At 39.9% G+C, this 19,874-nt stretch overlaps 1 protein-coding gene across 12 annotated transcripts in view; it reads right to left on the reverse strand.

The window, feature by feature from the left end:
* Nucleotides 1-19,874, reverse strand: part of akt3a (v-akt murine thymoma viral oncogene homolog 3a) — a 426,682-nt gene that overhangs the window by 88,801 nt on the left and 318,007 nt on the right. For 11 of the 12 annotated variants that reach the window (XM_052012968.1, XM_052012966.1, XM_052012969.1 and 8 more), the window contains 2 exons: nt 10,509-10,640; nt 3,990-4,055 (listed from right to left, as the gene is read on the reverse strand). In XM_052012968.1, coding sequence (XP_051868928.1) covers nt 3,990-4,055; nt 10,509-10,640 — 198 coding nt within the window. The remainder of the gene's footprint in view (nt 1-3,989; nt 4,056-10,508; nt 10,641-19,874) is intronic. The other variant, XM_052012975.1, reaches the window with a different exon arrangement.

Genomic DNA, 19,874 nt, shown 5'->3' on the forward strand with positions numbered 1-19,874 from the left:
TCTTCCTCAAGACTGCCTCGACCAACTTGATTTGCTCAATTTATGTGGAAGCTAAAATCCCCCACGACAACTGTTGTTCCATTCTTACATGCATCAGATATTTCTTGGTTTATTGCCTGTACCACTGTATTGTTATTATTCGATGGCCTATAGACAACTCCCACCAGTGATTTTTTTCCCTTTACTTTTCCTAATCTCTACCCAGATGGACTCAACATTCTGCTCCTTGGATCTCATTCTTAATTAAGAGTGCTACCCCACCTCCCTTATCTTCCTGCCTATTCTTCCGTATTACCTGATACCCTTGGATATTTAATTCCCAATCATCTCCACCCTGCGACCACATTTCTGTAATGACCAGTAAATCATACCCGTTTGTACTGATTTGTTCTACAAGTTCACTGACCTGGTTTCAAACACTACAGGTATTCAGATAAAGTGCCCTTAACTCATCGTCCTTTTAGAATCTAACCTTTGTGTCTTTTGCATTTGACTTTTCTGTACTCCACTCTTTTCTAACTTTTGCTCTGGTCTCTGCTTTGCTTCTCTGTCTTTCTGCATGGATTCCCATCTCCCTGCCCAAACCCTCCCCAACAGCACTAGCAAACAATCCCCCTTGGACATTGATCCCAGCCCTGCCTAGGTGTAGACCGTCCAGTTTGTACTGATTCCACCTCCCCCAGAACCAGTTCCAATGCCCCAGGAAACCCTCCCTCCTGCACCACTGCTCAAGTCACATATTCATCCTAACTATGCTGCTATTCCTACTCTGACTAGCACATGGCACAGGTATTAATCCTGAGATTATTACCTTTGAGGTCCTACTTTTTAATCTATCTCCTAGCTCCCTAAATTTGGCTTGTAGGATATCATCCCATTTTTTTCCTATATCATTAGTACCTACATGCACCACGACAACTGGCCGTTCACCCTCCCCTTCCAGAATGCCCTGACCCTTGCACCTGGGAGGCAACACACCAACCGGGAGTTCCATTTGTGGCCAAAGTTGTTCCTGTCTATTCCCCTTACCATGAAATCCCCTACAACTATAGTTCTGCCACTCTTTTTCCTGCCCTCCTGTGCAGCAGAGCCACTCATGGTGTCATAATCCTGGCTAATGCTACCTTCCCCTGATGAGCCATTTCTCCCAATAGTATCCAAAGCGGTATATCTGTTTTGGAGGGAGATGACCACAGGGGACTCCTGCACTACCTTCATACTACTGCTCTGCCTGTTAGTCACCCGTTCCCTATCGTTCCCTCGGCCCTTAAACTGCGGTGTGACCAACTCACTAAACGTGCTATCCACCACATTCTCAGCATCACAGATGCTCCAAAGTGAATCCATACGCAGCTCCAGTGCCGTCATGCGGTCTGTCAGGAGCAGCAGCTGGACACACTTCCTGCACATGTAGTCATCAGAGACACTGGCAGCCTCCAAGTTCCCACATTGTGCAGGAGGAGCATGGCACAGGTCTGAGCTCACGTGCCATAACTAAAAAGCTTTGAGGGAAGTTAAAGAGACAAAAGAAGAATAAGAACCTACCTTCACCTTACCTTAGCTCTGCTCACCCTCCTCACTGAAGCCCAGTATTCATCAAAGCCCACCCTTAGACAACTAACAGCACTTTGACGAGACAGCAGCCCCTCTCAAAATGGCCACTCCTCTTGACCCTAACTTCTTTTTATTAGCAGCTGATAAGTAGCTAATTAGCCAATCACCTATTAACTAACAATTAGTTGACTTACCTCTTAAATTCCTGCAAGTGAAACTCACAGGCAAGCAACCAGATTCATCTCTTTTTCAATTCTCCCACTCTCATTCCAAGTTTTCAATTCTCCTGCTCTCACTTTAAACATATGCCCTCTGGTATTTGACATTTCCAACCTGGTAAAAAGACTATCTAACCTATCTATGCCTCTCATAATTTTCTAACGCTTCTCTCAGGTCACTTCTCAGCCTCCAATACTCCAGAGAAAACAATTCTAGTTTGCCCAACCTCTCCTTATAGCTAATCCTCTCTAATCCAGGCAACTTCTTGGTGAACCTCTTCTGCACCCTCTCCAAAGCCTCCACATCCTTCCTATAATGCTGAGACCAGAACTGCACACAGTGCCCCAAATGCAACTTAACCAAAGTTTTATAAAGCTGCAACATGACTTCCTGACTTTTATTCTCAATGCCCTAAACAATGAAGGCAAACATGACATATGCCTTCTTCACCACTCTATCCACTTGTGTTGTCACTTTCAAAAAGCTGTGGACTTGCACCTCAAGATCCCTCCGTACATCAAAGCTCCTGCCATTTACTGTATACTTTCCACTTTGACCTCGCTAAGTGTAACACCTCACATTTGGCCAGATTAAACTCCATCTGCCATTTCTCTGCCCATACTTCCAACTAATCTATATCCTGTTGTATCCTTTGACAAACTTCCTTACTATCCACAACTCGGCCAATTTTTGTGTCACCTGCAAACTTACTAATCAGCCCACCTACGTTATTGTCGAAAGAATTTATATACTGCATATCACATGCAAGAGTGCAGAACACCCCTGGTCACAGACCTCCAGTCAGAATTATACCCATCCTGCACTACCTTCTGTCTTCAATGGCCAAACCAATTTTGAATCTAATCCACCAAGTCACCATGGATCCCATGTGACTTAATCCTCTGGATCAGCCTACAATGAGGGACCTTGCTAAATGTTTTACTCAAGTCCATGTTGACAACATCCACTGCCCTACCCTCATAAATCATCTTCAACACCTCCTCAAAAACTCAATCAAGTTTGTAAGACATGATCTCTCCCACACTAAGCCAAGTTGACTATCCCTAATAAGTCAATGCTTTACCAAATGTGAGTTGATCCTATCCCTAGGAATGCTCTCCAGTAATTTCTCTACCACTGATGTAAGGCCCATCGACCTATAATTCACTGGATTATCCCTATTGCCTTTCTTAAACAGAGGAACAACACTGACTATTCTCCAGTCCTCTGGGACTTCACTGTGGCTAAAGAGGACACAAAAATCTCTGTCAAGGCCTCTGTATTCTCTCTCTTGCCTCCCTCAATAACCTGGGATAGATCGCATCAGGCCCTGGGGACCTATCCATCTTGATGTTCTTCAAGAAATCCAACATCATCTCCTCCTTGATACCAACATGCCCTAGAATATCCATCCCTGATCTCACTATCCTCCATGTCCTTCTCCTTGGTGCAAAGTACTCCTTTTGTATCTCACTGACTTCCTCTGGTTCCAGGCATAAATTCCCTCCTTTGTCCTTGAGTGGTCTTGCACTTCCCTAACTACCCTCTTGCTTTTAATGTACAAAATGCCTTAAGATTTTCCTTAATCCTAATCACCAAGGACATTCATAGGCCCCTTTTAGCCCCCGATTCTATGTTTAAGTTCTTAGCTGTTTCCTTTATATTCCTCAAGGACCCTGCCCGATTTCAGATAGTTTGAAATGAAAACAGAAATTGACGTAAATACTCAGCAGGTCAGCAGTGACCATGAAGAAAAAAGAGCGAATATTTCAAGACAATGACTTTTCATCAGAATGGACCTATTATGATGAAAACTCATTGACCAGAAATGTTAACTGTGTTTCCAGAGGTGCTGTTTGACTTGATAAGAATATCCAGCACTTTCTGTTCTTATTTCAGATTTCCAACATCTGCACTTTTTTTTCTTTTCGATGTTAAATAATTTCATCATATTATATGCACTTCAGTTCTATATTGCCAATACAGGATTGCTTCGGCAGTTTCTATTTCAATGCTTTAATTTTATTGGCAAACAGATGTTGATATATAAATCGCAGAGCAATAGTACAACAATAACAATCACAATCATTGTATCAATCAATTATGTACATCTGATTGTATTGAAGTTATATTTAGTAGAAGAAAAGTACAAAAATTTAGATCTTACACTCACTGATGCCTGGACAGCAGAAAAATTAGTGGTCTTTAGTACTTACCGTTAAAAATGGATGCCTAGTGTTTTTTAATACTCTGCTTTCTGTAAGGGTGTGCGCCACTTCATCCTAATAAAAGGGAAAACAACTTTTAAGAGCAATTTTGAATAAATGATTAAACTTGAATATAAAGCTTTTTCATATTAGTTTTGTTGTTATAGGGTTAGCCTAGTTAAACCAAATATGTCAACCAAAATTATTGAAGTTATTAGATAGGGTTGTGGTTATGTTTCTTGATTAGTAATCTTATTGCTAATAATTCCTCAAATAATTAGAACATAATCAATTTAAGCAATCTTAATTGTACACTCATGGAATAAGGGAATTGTTTAGGGCAGCATTTATTGCCATCCCTAACTCCCTTTGAATTAAGTGGTTTGGTAAGCCATTTGAGAGCAATTAAGAATCAGCCATATTTCTGAGAGTCCAACTAAGGATAGCAGATTTCTTCCTCAAAGGACATTATGAAACAGATGGAGTGATACCGGCAGATTTATGGATATCATAACTAATAATTTAATAATATGCATTTTATTTCAGAATTAAATTAATTTTAAATTCCCTAGACATGATTGTGGTATTTGATATTGAGAGAACTAGCCGAGGTCTCTGGATTACTTGCCCAGTGGTATAACCACACTGCTGTTGTGCCCATTCTAATGGAACACTAACAGTTACTGAGAGGAAAATATAAAAGAGATGTGCTTAAGATTTTTTTTAGAAAAGTATGCTCAGTCTGGAGTGCTTCATTTCCGTAAACATTAAATAACTGATTCAATTTGAAAACACTTTTCTTAAATACCTACAAGAACAAAACTACTAAACAGGGAACTCCTAGGATTCAAAATGGAAAAAAAATTAGTGGCTCAATAAAAACCATTACTGAACCCCATATTTTGATTATGGTAAATTATAATTGTTGTTCGATATGGGAAACTTTATAAATAGACTGAAGAAATTTTAAAAAGGCAAATATATTTAGAACATAGAACAGTACAGCACGGGACAGGCCATTCATCCCACAATGTTGCGCCGATCTTGATGCAAATTTATATTAAGTGTCCTCTTCCTGTGTATCATCCATATCCCTCCATTCCCTTAATATCTAAAAGCCACCAAGCTGCCTCCTTCCACTACTACCTCTGGTAACCCATTCCAGGCACCGACCACTCTCTGTGTAAAAAAACTTGCCCCTCACGTTGCCTTTAAGCTCCCCCCCCACCACCCAACCTTAAAAGCATGTCCTCTGGTGTTTGATATTTCTACCCTAGGGAACAGATTCTGACTGTCTGTACCATCCATGCCTCTCATAATTTTAAAAAACCTCTATCAGGTCTCCCCTCAGCCTCCAACACTCTAGGGAGAAAAACTCAAGCTTGTCCAACCTTTCCTTATAGCTCATACCCTCTAATCCAGGCAGCATCCTGGCAAACCTCTTTTGCAACCTTTCCACAGTCTCCACATCCTTCTTGTAATGGGGAGATCAGAAATGCACACAATACTCCAAGTGCAGTCTAAAGTTTTATAAAGCTGCAGCACGACTTCCTTACTCTTATACTCAATGCCCCTACCAATGAAGACAAACATGCCATACGCCTTCTGTACCACCTCATCCACTTGCGTAGCCACTTTCAGTGAAGTATGGACTTGGACCCCAAGATCACTTTGTACCTCAATGCTATTAAGGGGCCTACCATTTACTGTATACTTTCTCTTTTCATCTGAACTCCCAAAGTGCAACACCTCACACTTGGCTGGATTAAATTCCATCTGCTGCTTCTCTGCCCATATCTGTAACTGACATATCCCGCTGTATTTTTTGATAGTCCTTTATACTGCACACAACTCTGCCAATCTTGATGTTATCCACAAACTTGCTAGTCTACCCATCTACATTTTCAAAATCACTGATATATATCACAAACAACAGAACCAACAGCACCTATACTTGTGAAACACCACAGGTCACAGACATCTAGCCCTACTCTCTGTCTTCCAAATCCAAACTCGCAATTCACTCTGGATCCCATGCATCTTTATCTTCTGAATCAACCTACCATGAGGGACCTCATCAAATGCCTGATAACATCTGCTGCCTTATCCTCATCAAGCACCTTTGTCACCTCCTCAAAAAACAGAATCAAGTTTGTAAGGCCTGACCTGCCCTGCACAAAGCTATGTTAACTGTCCCTAAGCAGACCATGCCTTTCCAAATGCATACCTTTCCAAAGTTAAAGACCAATAATACAAAAGCAAGATAATGTGGATTTTGGACATCTGCACTGAAAGTAATACCAGAAATAGTCAGCAGGTCAGGCAGAATCTGTGGCAAAAGCATCAGAGAAATGTTTCAAGTCTGTGGCCATTCATTAGAAGAAGTTAGAGAAAAACAGGGTTTAACATCGAGAGAAAGGTTCGGGGGAAGAGGGAACACGAGAGTGGTTTGTGGCAGGAAGAATAAAACCGAATAAATGAGGATGAGATTATAGTACAAACTGAAAGAGGGTCATTAAGGAACAAAAGGTCAATCTGGAGAAAACACAAATTGGGGGAGAAACATGATTATGCAATTATCAGAGCAAAGTACAGCTGATACCAGAAATCCAAAATTTACAACTATGATTACCAATGTTCAGCCCAGAATCTGCAATGAGCCAGTAGTCAAAAGATAAGGCAATTTTTTGCAATTGTATGGCAGGCAGAAGCAAAGAAGTGAGACTGGGAATGTTGTGCAGAGTTCAAGTGATAGACACCAGGCTGGCATTTCCATTATCCTCGCCTTCAACCCTACAAGCCTTCATATTCAATGGATCATCTCATCTCCAATAAATACAACCTCCCCCTCCCCTCCAGGATGCTCTTATTCACCTCCATCACCGCCAACACCTACTTCCCTTCCCACAATATTTTCCAAAATACCAGTTCCCAAAAGAGCAATCCCCCCTCTCCTTACTTCCCTATAGCCTTGCAACTTATACTCTCTCTCTCACATCCCATCAATTCCTCTGATTCTTTTTCTATTTTCCCACACCACCAATTAACGCACCAATAAGTCTTTGAAATTTAGGAGGAACCTACAGCATTGATAAAAAAAACAGTTACAAGGAGAATGGTGCTGTCTGTGTGGAGTTTGCACAGAAGTTGGGATCTAAGTCAGGTCCCCAGAGCTTTGAGTCAGCAGAACCAACTGCTGCACTACCTTGCCAACCTCATATTTGGTCTTCTCTATGTTGCTGAGACTCTTGAGTGACCAAATTGCAGAACATCTTCCTTTGGCCTGCAAATTTCCCTGAGCTTCCAAGCACCTCACTTTAACTCTCCAGCAGACTGTATCTTCTCTGACATCTTTGTCCTTGGCCTTCTACTCAACTAAAGCTTCAGCAGCACTTCACCATCTAATGGGCATAAGGCAGGGTACTGGGATCAACAATAAAACTTTAAAACTTTATTTATACAGCATGGTAACAGGCCCTTCTGGCCCAACGAGTACTGCTTTTTAAGTTTAAAAAATTCAGATGATCATCATTTTGAGTATTTGTTTCAGATTTCCAGCATTCACAGTATTTTCCTCTGAATTTCAGCGAAGTATTCTGTTTCACCCGTTCTACCCAACAACTGATCTTGTTTCCTTACTTGCACCATTACCATCCTCCTTCATCTCAGTTTCATCATGTCCTTTAATCTCTTCCACTTTTCACCCCTTCATAGATCCTTTCTTCTCTCTCCTACTCTTCTCCCTTTTCTCTCCATCTTAAAACCAGAGTATCTCTTCATTTTACCCATTTCTGATGAATGATCTTCACTCCAAAACATTAATTTGGTTTTTCCACAGCTGCTGCCTGACATGCTGAGTAGTTCCAGAGTTTAGTTTTATGCCAAGTGCATCATTAATTATTTTAATAACAAATCAATCAGACCACTACATATTCCGGGCAGCAGTACACAAACACCCAGCTTTTTGTTTGGTTTAAAATTTGGAAAAGACATGAATGGTAATCTTGTTATTTTGACAATTGCTTGATGTGTACTCCTCTGATTGAACATTGGCATTTGGGTGAAACCAGAGCACTGCAGACCAAGGAACAATAGTCAGAAAAGTTAGATATTTAAACCAAATCAATAATCATAATTAATGTTTTGACTGTTCCTCAGCATTCTTTCACATATTCTCTCCCACCCTGACTCAGTAAATCAGTAATCTATAGTGGAATGCAACAAAAAAGGTCTGTGAAATTTTACATACTGCAGTAATAATAAAGCAGTATTTTTAAAAGCTTGCATATTTTAACCCAATGGGTGTGAGTAATTTTCTTTTATTATGGCAACAGGGATGTCACTTTTGCCTTGGTCCCTGGTGGAGGCCCCACATTTAGTTCTGTGCATAGGCCTTGCATATCCATGCATTGATCAACCACTTCCAGCAATGAAAATAAACATATGAAGCTAATGTAAAACAAATATTGACACCTCCCAGAATATATTTAAATCACTAATTGCATGTGTATTGTGCCACTGCATATTTTATCACATTTAAAATAAATTTTATGAATTTAGTAGCTGTCCAAGTGTGGGGAGAAGAAAATAATAGGAAATCAATTTGATCCAAGGTTTTATTTCCTAATTTTATTCCTACATTAAGTGTAGCACAAAGCTTACATTAATATACATTGATACCAATTTAACCCCCATTCATGATCAATTATTTAATGCAGCATACAAGCACCAAAGTGTGATTAGGTGTTCTTGGCTGCCATAATTTTCCATAAAAGAGCAATGAGACTTATGAGCTAATCGTGTAGCAGCAGCAAGGAATACCTATGGAAGACTTTATAGGATTCATAAAAGTGGTTTCTAATTGCATTTATCAACAAGATAACAGAGTGGACATTTCTAGCTAATTAAAAAGGTGTCAGAATTCTACCTCACTCTGCAGAACACTTTTATCAAAACTCTGTTTAATTCTAATGTTCTATAAGAGTTATGGTAAGGCCTGTTAAATGTTACGCACATACTGTATTATACTGTCAACTTCAGTTATAAATCAGATATATTTTTAGCATAGTGCACACTAACGATATGATTAACATTGGCTTTTTTAGAAAGTTGAAGTTTGCATAGGTACTTCTGAATGTGATATAGATTCAAATTGTATAGCATTCTACTGAAAACTACCATTTTTGTTCCACTGCCTTTGGTATAGTGTTTAAGAGCTCAGATAAGTGTTGTAATGTTGTTAGGGATCCTGCACAACTAGTTCAATTGTTTAAAACAGGAATTGGCACCATTTCTTCCCTTTATGTAATACTGTACTTTTACAAAATGAGAATTATGTAACCCTGGCTGTGGAAGTTTTCTGGTTATAGAGTCCTAGAGTAATACAGCATGGACACAGGCCCTTTGGCCCAACGAGTCCATGCCGACCATGGTACCCACCCAGCTCTTCCCAATTTCCTGCATTCGGCCCATATCCCCCTAAGCCCCACCCTACATGTAACTGTCCGAGTGCTTCTTAGATGTTACTATAGTACCTGCCTCAACCACTTCCTCTGGCAGCTCATTCCATATACCCACCACCCTTTATGTGAAAAAGTTGCCCCTCAGGTCCCTTTTAAATATTTCTACTCTCACTCTAAATCTATACCCTCTAGATTTGGACTCCCCTACCCTGGGAATAAGACTGTTACCATCCACCTTATCTATGCCCCTCATAATTTTAAACATTTCTATAAGGTCGCCCCACATTCTTCTATGTTCCAAAGAATAAAGACCCAGGTTTTGGGAGAATCTCAATGATTTGTTGGAAGTAATTTGTTTTGTGATGCTGTGTAAGGGCAAGTACTTGGTTTTCCTCCTGTGTCTTAGAGAGAGACCTTGTAGTTATGTTGCCACCTCGAACACTGCTTCAGTTCTTCTCCATTGCATGACAGTGCAAGACTACCATCACGAGTAGGAAAGAAAGCATCAGTCAGATTTGGATTTAGCAAAAGGTAAAACAGTTTATTTCCCCACATAAGCCACTAGGTATGTCTTTAAAGCTTAAGTTTCAAATTTTGCATTGTCTATTGCTTATAGGGAAGCTGGATGATTAGTTAGGTTTTATCTCAAGTTCTACGACAAAAACTATGATTTATATAATAATCACAGTGCAATTAGAGAGTCACACACACAAAATGCTGGAGGAACTCAGCAGGTCAGGCAGCATCTATGGAGGGAAATGAACAGTCGACGTTTCGGGCCGAGAACCTGCATCAGGACGGGTCTGCCAGTATCTGCAGTCTCTCATGTCTACATTTAGAGAGCTTTCTTGTATTTAAGAACTTAGGAGGGAAAAGTACAAAAACGCTATAAATCAGGACATCCTTGTAACATGAATCAATTTCTGTCAATAAAACATCAGAAACAAAGTAACTCAACGCACTTTCAAGGTATTCATTGTCCATTGTTCTTTTCTTAAAAAGTCACCACTTTACAATTCCAACTACAAGAATATTTTCAATTTTTCAATAAACCATTTGTGCCTACCTTTGCAATAATAATTTCTTTCTTTAGAATCTTCATTGCATAATATTTCCCAGTTGCCTTTTCCTTGACTAAAATCACTTTGCCAAAAGTGCCCTTTCCCAGTAGTTTTAAATAATCAAAGTCATTCATAGTCTGTAAAAAATAAAATAAAGTGGGAAAAAAGTCAACAAAATAGAACTGCACCAGAAAAGGTATTTGGAACTCAATAGATAATATCAGTCGCCACATAGGAAAAGCTTGGCTAAACTGCATTCTAAACAATATGTGAGTAATTAATCTTTATAATGTCAACAAGGGCAGGCAAGTTACTGTTTAGGCTTATCAGTTTTATCCTTAAATGAAGATGCATTAGGAAAATATCCTGTGCTATCAAAATAAATCACCCTTGCTATCAAGTATATTTTCAATATATTAACAAAAATTTGATATTTAAATATGAATACTTTGTTTCCACATACATTATAACAGATTCTCATTCCAAACCCTTCTTTCCATCTCTATTTAATTCATTCCCAACCATTTCACTATCCTCTCTTACCAACTTTCCCATCCAGTGGCCCACTGGAGTTTATACTCCTAACTAATTGCCCATACCAATTTCACCCGCAGGTGTTCCTGTGCAATTTACCTGGGGTTTATTAAAGTGGGAGAAGGGCTTATTTCCCTTCAGAACATTGGTTCACTTGCCTTTGCCATTCACAATATTATTTAGGATATGGATATCTTGACTTTTGCTGAAACTTAGCTTAAAGGTAACATCATCATGCTTTTACTGAAGCTTTCCAAGCTGCAATTACATTTTATTACATATTCTAATCAAACCATGAAGGTGGCAAACTGGTCCTCATCACAGTAAAACAATTCACAGCCTGGGCTCATCTCCCAATTCCCTAAAATATTTCTATATCCATAGGTCACATCTAAAGAACATGATGGAATATCCCCTACTAACCAATGAGTGCAGCTCCAACAACACTTAGAGCACATCAGGGTTTATCATAAAGTGGCCTGCTCCTAATTCTCAAAGTTAAACCTTTAATCCCATCACCATGGGCACACTGTAACTGCTGTATGCACCATCCAAAATATGCAAAACAGACACTTTTTATGGCCTCTTCAACAGAGTCTTTCATGTCCTCAACATCTACCAGCTAGAACGACAAGAGCAGCAGATATATTGGAGCAAGTTCCCCTCCAAGTCACAAGCCATCCTGACTTGGAAATAAATTGTCATTTTTGCACCAAAATGGAGTCAGAACCATGGAGCACCGTACTAACAGCATTATTGGGGGGGGGGGGGGGGGGGGGGGGGGGGAGGTGGCATTGCTAATCAGAGATAGTACCACAGCTGCAGAAAGGGAAGACTTCGTGAAGGGATCATCTACTGAGTCAGCGTGGGTGGAAGTCAGAAACAGGAAGGGAGCGATCACTCTACTGAAAGTATTCTATAAGCTCCCAAATAGCCATTGCGACACTGAGGAGCAGATCAGGAGGCAGATTTGGAAAGGTGCAAAAATAACAGGGTTGTTGTCATGGGTGACTTCAACTTCCCTAATATTGATTGGCACCTCCTTAGTGCAAAAGGTTTAGATGGGTCAGAATTTGTTAGGTGTGTACAGGAAGGATTCCTGACACAGTATGTAGACAGGCCGACTAGAGGAGAGACCATGCTGGATCTGGTATTGGGCAATGAACCTGGTCAGGTGTAAGACCTCTCGGTGGGTGAGCATTTCGGGGATAGTGACCACAACTCCCTGACCTTTAGCATAGTCATGAACAAAGATAGGAGCAGACACTATGGGAAAGTACTCAACTGGGCGAGAGCAAGAACTTGAGAGCATAAATTGGGAACAGACGTTCTCTGGTAAATGCACCACAGAAATGTGGAGGTTGTTTAGGGACAACTTTCATGGGGTTCTCGATAGGTTTGTCCCGCTGGACAAGGAAAGGATGGTAGGGTGAAGGAACCATGGTTAACAAGTGAGGTGGAAGGTTTAGTCAAGAGGAAGGGGACATGAGAAGGCCTTAGCAAGTAGGGTTAAGGAAAACCCTAAGGCATTCTACACATATGTGAGGAACAAGAGGATGACTAGGGGGAGGGTAGGACCACTCAGGGATAAAGGACTTAGACGAACATGAGGTTAGTGTAGAATAGGCAAATCTGTTGGAGCACGTCGAGGTTAAGAAAGAAGCAGTGTTGGAGCTACTAAAAAGCATTAGGATAAGTAAGTCCCTGGGGCTGGACAGGATATACCCCAGGTTACTATGAGGAGTGAGGGAAGAGATTGCTGGAGCGTTTACAATGATCTTTGAGTCCTCCCTGGCCACAGGAGTGGTACCGGAGGATTGGAGGATGGCAAATGTTGTTCCATTGTTCAAGAAAGGTAAAAGGAATAATCCTGGGAATTATAGACCAGTGAGTCTTACATTAGTGGTGAGCAAACTATTTTGGAGAGGATTCTTAGGGACTGGATTTATGAGCATTTGGAGAAGCATAGTCTTATTAGGGATAGTCAACATGGCTTTGTGAAGGACAGGTTGTGCCTCACGAGCTTAATAGAGTTTTTCGAGAAGATGATAAGGAAAGTTGATGAAGGTAGTGCGGTGAATGTGGTACATATGGATTTTAGCAAGGCATTTGACAAGGTTCCCCATGGTAGGCTCATTCAGAAAGTCATGAGTTATGGGATCCATGGTAGAGGGTGGTTGGAGAAGGGGAGTACTCAACCTGGACGTTGGTAACTAGTGGTGTTCAGCAGGGATCTGTTCTGGGATCCCTGCTCTTTGTGATTTTTATAAATGATTTGGATGAGGAAGTGGAAAGATGGGTTGGTAAGTTTGCAGATGACACAAAGGTTGGTGGTGTAGTAGATAGTGAAGAAGGTTGTCGTAGATTGCAACGATATTTAGATAGGATGCAGAGCTGGGCACAGAAGTGGCAGAAGGTGTTCAATCTGGAGAAGTGTGAAGTGATACACTTTGGAAGAACGAACTGGAAGGCAGAGTACATGGTTAATGGCAGGATTCTTAGCAGTGTGGAGGAACAAAGAGATCTTGGGGTCCAAGTACATAGTTCCCTCAAAGTTGCCTCACAAGTGGATGGGGCAGTTAGCTGGGGGATTGAGTTCAAGAGCAGAGAGGTAATGTTGCAGCTCTGTAAGAGTCTGGTTAGACCACACTTGGAATATTGTGTTCAGTTCTGGTCACCACATTATAGGAAGGATGTGGAAGCTTTGGAGATGCTGCAGAGGAGATTAACAAGGATGCTACCTGGGTTGGAGAGCACATCTTATGAGGAGAGGTTGAGCGAGTTAGGGCTTTTCTTCTTGGAGAGACGGGGGGGTGATTCATGAACACCAATCCCACAGTAACAAGTTGTTCAGTTAATAAAACTGGAAATCTCTGGCATAAAAATAACCAAAGTGCCTCCACACACAAAATTAATATTCATCAGGGAAGTGAACTTCCCATCCCAGTCTGTTCAGTTCAACACCTAACACCTGTCCAGCACAATGTGGTTCACTCTTAAGTGGCCTAACAACCACTATTGCAAAGTTTAGTAAAAGGAAAAGTGGGCTGCAATTTCAGTTACTGCCCAAATATATGGCAAGCATAACCGCAAAAAAATCCTACTCAACATCTGGATACTGGACAAATAATCTGGAGAATGCAAAATCAGGTCCAACCGCAGCAATTTCAAATTAGAAATAGAGCTGTTTAAAAATAATGGCTGTTGAATTATTGTTAAAAAATGTAGATTTACTATTACCCAGTTTGGAATCTAGCAGAACACTGAGCTCAAGTCCCTATAACCTAGTTGTACAAGTGAAGGCAAGACCTTGATGCCAAAGGAGATAGAAAGGTGCCTTTGACATGAATGACAGCTTTTCTTTCTGTATCCTTTGGCAACAAGAATATGGTGTACAGGTCAACTGGTATAAAGCTCTAGTTATACTGAATCTAACTGAGATCAAAAGGAAACCCTCACAGTAATAGAGTTGTGCAATGTGTCTCAGCACTGCAGTCACAAGACATTCAAAGAAGCTCCTTAGTGATGTGCTCACAGTTCAACCACCTTTGTCATAAAGTCAGCAACAGGGTTGTTTGGAGAGAATTCCAGTTTTCAATTCCACCCACTGCCATTTTGATAACAAAGCAATTGATGTCACTCTTCAACAGAACAACATCATCCAGAAGGATAGATAAGAGCACACACCAAATATTAACAAAGACAATTATAAAATTCTGCACTATTCACAATTTTGCATTATAAGGTTTCAATTCTGTTTAGATGCCAAAGAGCCAACATTGACCAATTACAGAGAGCTGCATAGCACAAGTAATTAGGAGGATGACCAGTTTGAAGAATTATCAATGGCTGCTGCAAAGATTATCAGACTGCACTTCAAGTGTTCAAGCACTCAATACCATAGTAGCTTATGCTGAAAAACAAACTCCATCAAAACAACTACTTAACTTAATAAATGACTGCCGAACAGCCATCAACGTCACGATCAATGCCTATCACAATTCAGTATCCATGTACAAACATCCATGCCAACACAACGCTCCCTTTCAAACATTGCTCATGAAGATTAAACTAAAGTAATGTGAAACTACATTTCCATATAGAAAATATTTTGATTACTATCATAGCACTCTGAACATGCATCTTGCATCCTAGCTAACCAGAAGTCATTTCCCATTCTTTCATTTTTTGCTGCTTCTCAAGGCTTCTCTCAGATAAGGTGACCAAGAGATGGGTGGATCTCACCTGCTGCACAGAAGGGTCATAGATGGGAGGTGGCTCTCAACTCATTGCTATTGACATTCACACTGAGCTGCTTTGGAAAGCAACCTGCCACCTTCTGTGGACATAGTGCTCCAGTGGAGATTGTCCTGAAAATGATAGAATTAGACTGAGCTGCTGCCATTCTACTGGGTCAAGGGAGAAAAAGTGATGCGAAGGCAAATGTCAGACTTGCACATGCAGCTTAAACATGTTTGATTTTGTTTAGATCCAAAAGATCTTCAGAATCCATTGGCATATTCCTCCTCATCCTCCACAATTAACATATAGCACTATGATTCAAAATTCTATCAGAGAATGAAACCTCTCAAATTTTATGATGCACATTTCCCTAGATAAAATTCCTAAAAGTTTGAAAGAGATGAAACAAATTCCACATGTCAAAACTGGACAAAATTGCAAATGATGTAGATGAGGTGCAATTTTCCTTCTGGTCCTGTACCATGATCCACCGTCTACACTTTCCTCCCTTTTCCTCCTTCACAATCACTGCCAGGTTAGGCTCTGGTTCACCAGTGAATATTCCTGTGATTGTAGATAATGTGAAGGCAAAGATGTGTGATCAGGATAAAAGATAAGGGTTACCAGGATAAAGATATGGGTCTTCACATATTAACTGGGAATCTTTGGGGGGGTATTAGCATCATGTTGTGATCGAAAAATGTGGGTTGTGCAAAACTTTTTGTTCTCACAGCAGAAGAGTTGGGGAGCAGTGGAGGGGTGGTGGTGGAGAGGCAGGAATCTTCAGGCTTTGGTGCCCTTATTGGTGCTGAACTTCTACTGGTATACATTATGCAAGTAATTAAGATGTTTTAGAAGCTTAAAGAGTATAGTGATAATTATAAAAGACAGGGTCAAAGTGGTTTGAACCTTCTATACCTGCTTGCTCAAACTGTTGAATCCCTTCCAGTATAGCTGCAGGGTCCATAGTGCAAGTAACTTGGCATTGGGTGTTAGGTGACCTGACTTGTGCAACAAGCCTGACACTCCTGCATGACTTGTTGCCTGGCCTAATTAGGACTTTGTCCTTGTTTTTCCACAAGTTTTTCACTTTTCAATAGAGCTTACAGATCTTGCTGAAAATGCACAGCCCTTTGATTAACTGTAAGCATTGTTGTCATCACAAAAATTTCAAAAAAGAACCATAATCAGCCACAGCCCAGCTGAGTCTAAGCAACATTCAATATTATGCAACCTCATATCAAGTGAATTTAGATGGGAAACTTAATTAGACAGAGAGATAGAGCACGGAAACAGGACCTTTGGTCCACCAAGTCTGCTCCGACCATCAAGCACCCATCTTTACTCAGGCTAGATCAGCAAATCAAGCTTCTCTTTAGTGACGTGAAGCACAAAATTCTACAGATACACTTGGCTGACTGTAAAATTTTGTATTTGAAGGCTCATCATAATCCAAGGTAATAAGGACAATCACATCAAAATGTACAGCCATATTTTTTATAAATTCATTCAATGGATGTCAGCTTTGCAGGCTGAGCCAGCAGTTAATTGGCCATCCTTAACTTCCCTTGAGAATGTGGTGGTGAACTGCCTTCTTGATGTAATGTAAAAAAAGCAATTTATAAACTCTCAATGGCTATTAGGGAGACCCAGTTGTTGTCAAGTGTAATATCAACCAGATAGGAGCCAAAGACTTTAAAAGTCATTTTTTATGCACTTAATATGCCCAAGCACAGTTGGTAAAGCACTTGTTTGAATCTGAGAGCAAACAGCAGGTGACACTTAAATCAGAAACATACTCAAGTTGGAGGATGTCACACTGAAACCTTAGTATTGAGTATGTGGCCTGCACCAAAACTATGACCAATATTGATCAGCAACAACAAGAGAATCACGTAGACGCCATGGCCAAGAAAGCTCACCAGCGCCTCTACTTCCTCAGGAGGCTTAAGGAATTTGGTTTGTCCCCTTTGACTCTCACCAACTTTTACAGATGCACCATAGAAAGCATCCTACCTGGATATATCACGGCTTGGTACGGCAACTGCTCTGCCCAGGACTGCAAGAAACTGCAGAGAGTTGTGGACACAGCCCAGCGCATTACGGACACCAGCCTCCCCTCCTTGGACTCTGTCTTTACCTCTCGTTGTCTTGGTGAAGCAGCCAGCATAATCAAAGACCCCACCCACCCGGGTCATTCTCTCTTCTCTACTCTTCCATCAGGTAGAAGATACAGGAGCCTGAGGGCACGTAACACCAGACTTAAGGACAGCTTCTAGCCCACTGTGATAAGACTATTGAACAGTTCCCTTATACAATGAGATGGACTATGACCTCACGATCTACCTTGTTGTGACCTCGCACCTTATTGCATTGCACTTTCTCTGTAGCTGTGACACTTTACTCTGTACGGTTATTGTTTTTACCTGTACTACATCAATGCACTCTGTACTGACTCAATGTAACTGCACTGTGTAATGAATTGGCCTGTACGATCGGTTTGTAAGACAAGCTTTTCACTGTACCTCGGTACAAGTGACAATAATAAACCAATACCAATACCAAGGGTCATTTAATCCCTGTTGCAGAGTATGCACACTCTCATTCAAAGGATGGAGTTGTGTTTGGATTAACAGGGTACTACCACTAATTTTTAATGCAATTTTAAAGATAGGTACCTGTTGTGAAGAACTGTAGATTTTAATAAATGGATGAACTAAAATGGCTTTCCTTATGTGTACTTATTTTCTGATCTTGAAATCACTGTACCATCTAATTATTCCATCTAATGCACCCTAAATTCTGAGGCTGATGTTACATTATCTTCTAACATCATCTCAGATGCATCTTCACCGAAGCTTTTTGGCTGGAAAATAAGACAAATGTCTGACTTGCAACAGTGTATTTACTGGGAAAAAAACAGTAAGCATGGAATATTAAAAAAAAATGACCAAGTGAAATAGATTGGAAAATTTACTATTCAATTTATAAACCACAACTTTGTTGATCAATCTGTCATGGCTAAACAAGGTGTAAAACAAGGCCTGTGTTTTGCAATAGCAAATGACGAAACTGTCAATGTTTGGTATCATTATGCTGAAACTAACATCAATTTCCAGAAGCCAATCTCCATGTTAATAGAAACCTTTCTGAAATCACTGAATTGTTGAGAACTTCCACTTTTTAAGAACTATCTTTCCCTAAAATCTTTTAAAAACTATTCTACTTGCACCTTATTCAATAAGTAATCTTTAATAGTGCACCAAGCTATAATTACTTCTGAACACATCTTTGGGTCTGAAAAAGTAAATGTAGCTTTTTGTTTAATCCTGTCAAAATATTTCAAAACTGTGTGATTTTGAATTATTTTCAAAACCAAACTTTTAACATTTAGGAGATTTCAGCTTCCACTCTCGTGTATATCTCAATTTTTATTTGCCTTTCTGCAAAACAGTTAAAAAATTTAGAGTGACAGTAGAGCTTTTTAACATGCTGATTTGCTGTTTGAGAATTCTTCAATGTGACTGGTTGCTCAGCAAGTTTTATGACATCGTTACTTCTCGGTGGCATTGATCACCCACTGCTGCGCCCAACAGCAGTTGAAATCGCGTGGGCAGCTTTCTTCAAGGTCAGTAGTGAGCATTGTCAGTAGCTGTTGACTATAAAATTTTGGCCAAAGTTACACCACCATCAACTCCCCTCACCTACCTCCCCCACCACCCCCCCACCTGTCCCAAATCAATCTCATTTGATTGCTTAAAAGCAGCAGTAGTGAATTAATTGATAAAGGCTATGAGAAACTGTTACTACAAATAAACAATGGAAACTGACTATAAAAAAAACAAGGAATTTGTAAAGGAAGTTTTATGGGATGTCAAGGATGGCAGAATGTATAAATGCAATTTTAAAGATAAGCTACTGGACAATCTGTTGGTGGAAATAGTCAAAATTTTAATAATTAGAATACTTATAATTTAGTTTGCAGCTAGTAAATTTTATAGGCCAAATGGGTTTTTGTCATTCAAATATTTATTTTCTTCTTCAGTAATCAACAGCTTGACACTTCACAAAAAAAAGAGAACCTAACACAATCTGATAGCAAATTAACCAATACTTTGATTGCAACCAACCAATACAAATTATATAAACATACTCAGAAGAGAAATGCGGAGCCAAATAACTTTTTAAAAGAAATATTCAATTTAGCTGATGACAATTTTACTCAATTCTAAATATAACATGGCAATGTAAATTTGGTTAGACTTGACGATTACATTGTCTATCAGTCTAGGAACAATGCTGTCTAACTTTTTAATTCTCAATCACAAATTACATTGTGCCATGTAGAAAATAATAAAAGGTGTATAATTTTAACTAGATAAATTCAAATGGTCATCTTATTTGTAATGACATGCATTTAAAAAAATCAATTCTTTCAACTTTTTTTTAATTAATCATTTAAAATAGCCTCATGTTCAAAATAGTGACTAATTAAGCCATTAACTTCTTTCAGCCTCTGGTCAAGTCACGTGATTTGGGTAAATGTAGCAATAGTGCTAATAGCTATGTCAGGAAAGCTGAATTGTTTGCTTCAC

The sequence above is a fragment of the Pristis pectinata genome, chromosome 3, assembly GCF_009764475.1.
Source record: "Pristis pectinata isolate sPriPec2 chromosome 3, sPriPec2.1.pri, whole genome shotgun sequence".
Classification (NCBI taxonomy): domain Eukaryota; kingdom Metazoa; phylum Chordata; class Chondrichthyes; order Rhinopristiformes; family Pristidae; genus Pristis; species Pristis pectinata.